The sequence below is a fragment of the Eschscholzia californica genome, unplaced genomic scaffold, assembly GCF_041429995.1.
Source record: "Eschscholzia californica isolate CP2 unplaced genomic scaffold, dmEscCali1.0.p SCAF_1, whole genome shotgun sequence".
Classification (NCBI taxonomy): domain Eukaryota; kingdom Viridiplantae; phylum Streptophyta; class Magnoliopsida; order Ranunculales; family Papaveraceae; genus Eschscholzia; species Eschscholzia californica.
Genome location: NW_028238198.1, coordinates 60,576,790 through 60,578,474, shown reverse-complemented (window position 1 = coordinate 60,578,474; position 1,685 = coordinate 60,576,790). Strand labels below are relative to the sequence as shown.

Sequence of the window (1,685 nt, the reverse complement as noted above, 5' to 3'; positions counted from 1 at the left end):
TAATGGATAGATTATTGACAATGAACATGGAGCAGTATGGACATAAGGCTTCATAATACAAAGCTGACTTCACTTTAGGAGCTGGAGTAGTACTAGAACGAGGTGGCATAGGCTCATGAGAAGAAATACTAGTTTGTAATATAGGCTAAGAAGCAATACTACTACTACTACTAATAAGACCATCACCTGAAAACAACAACAAGGGTAGGCAAGTGAAGAAAAACAATGAGAGGAAGAAGGTGAAGATCATAGGCCATTAATGTTAATTGTTACTTGATTAACAGAGAGAGAAAGAGAGATGAAGAGTGATGAGGGTACATACATAGGGTACTTATATAGCCATAGATCAAATGGATGAAACTAAGTGGTGATGGTTTTCACCATTTTATTTTTGGAATGCTTTAATTAAGTTGATAAGCAAAATGAGAAATGATCTACTCATTCTACAATATAAATTAAAGGGTTATGTTCCAAATAGTCCCCAACTTTGTGACCGGTTTCCTGCTTAGCCCCCTTACTTTATCAAAAATACCCAGATAACCCCATTTGTCAGTTACCGTTATAACTCCGTTAACTAGTCATCACCTCTCTCTCCCCATCTCATCACCTCTCTCTGCCACCTCTCCTTCTCGCCACCTCATCGTCTTCACAGGCGAAAGTTGTCGGCCGACTAATTTTCCGGCCGGCGGCGTTAAACATAAAAAAAACCTTTTTTTTCTCTCTAATTTTTTTCCTCTCTTTCTCTCTCTCTAGATCTCGTTCATGGTGAACCAGACGTTCAAATATTAACAGAATTGAACTTGGACCAATTTCAACTAAGAATTTTCAGAGCACAAGAAAAAGGAATCCTAACGTAGAGAAGAAGAGCAAGGAACCCTAACGCAGAGAAGGAGAAGAAGAAGAAACTAGGGTTTTTTGTTATCGAAGATGGGACGAGTGAGAACCAAAACAGTGAAGAAATCATCACGTCAAGTGATTGAGAGGTACTATTCGAGGATGACTTTAGATTTCCACACGAACACCAAGATCTTGGAAGAAGTCGCCATTATCCCATCAAAACGTCTTCGTAACAATATCGCTGCATTTTCAACTCATTTGATGAAACTAATCCAAAGAGGTCAAGTTCGTGGAATTTCATTGAAGTTACACGAAGAAGAGAGAGAAATATGCATGGATTTCGTTCCAAATGAATCGGCCATTAAAATTGATGTGATTGAAGTTGATAAGAAAACTATTGATATGCTTGAGGCGCTCGGAACGTCTGAGCTTCCAGGTGTGATTAAACAAGTTGATCCGATTGTTCAATCTGTTGTTTTCTCTAGACCTGTTGGTGGATTTGTCGGCAGTCGAAGATCATAGAGATCTGAAAATGGAAGAGTAAGTGACTTTAGTTGATCGAAATCTTTTTTTGTTTGATTGATTTAGGTTTTGCTTTTCATTATCTGAAAACATCTTGAGGTTATGATGTGTTTTTGGATTAATCTGAATTGTTTTATAGATTAGCAAAAAAAAACTGTGAATTTTCCACCTTCAATTCTAATATCTCCTATAATCATGGGTTATTTCCCAAATAGCCCCCAACTTTGTGACTAGCTTCCTGCCTAGCCCCCTACTTTATCAAGAATACTCATATAGTCCATTTTGTAGAATCTGTTATAACACCATTAACCAGTCATCATTTCTCT

General features: G+C 37.6%; 1 protein-coding gene across 1 annotated transcript; it reads left to right on the top strand.

Moving 5' to 3' along the window:
- The first annotated feature begins 927 nt into the window (after positions 1-927).
- LOC147567970 (small ribosomal subunit protein eS17-like) lies at positions 928-1,359 on the top strand. The gene has a single exon (XM_086658797.1). It carries the CDS (start codon positions 928-930, stop codon positions 1,357-1,359), a length of 432 nt encoding a protein of 143 aa, XP_086514923.1.
- The last annotated feature ends 326 nt before the right edge of the window (positions 1,360-1,685 follow it).

Excerpts from the sequence above, each read along its gene's own strand:
- LOC147567970 (XM_086658797.1), top strand. The coding sequence starts at position 928 with ATGGGACGAGTGAGAACCAAAACAGTGAAGAAATCATCACGTCAAGTG.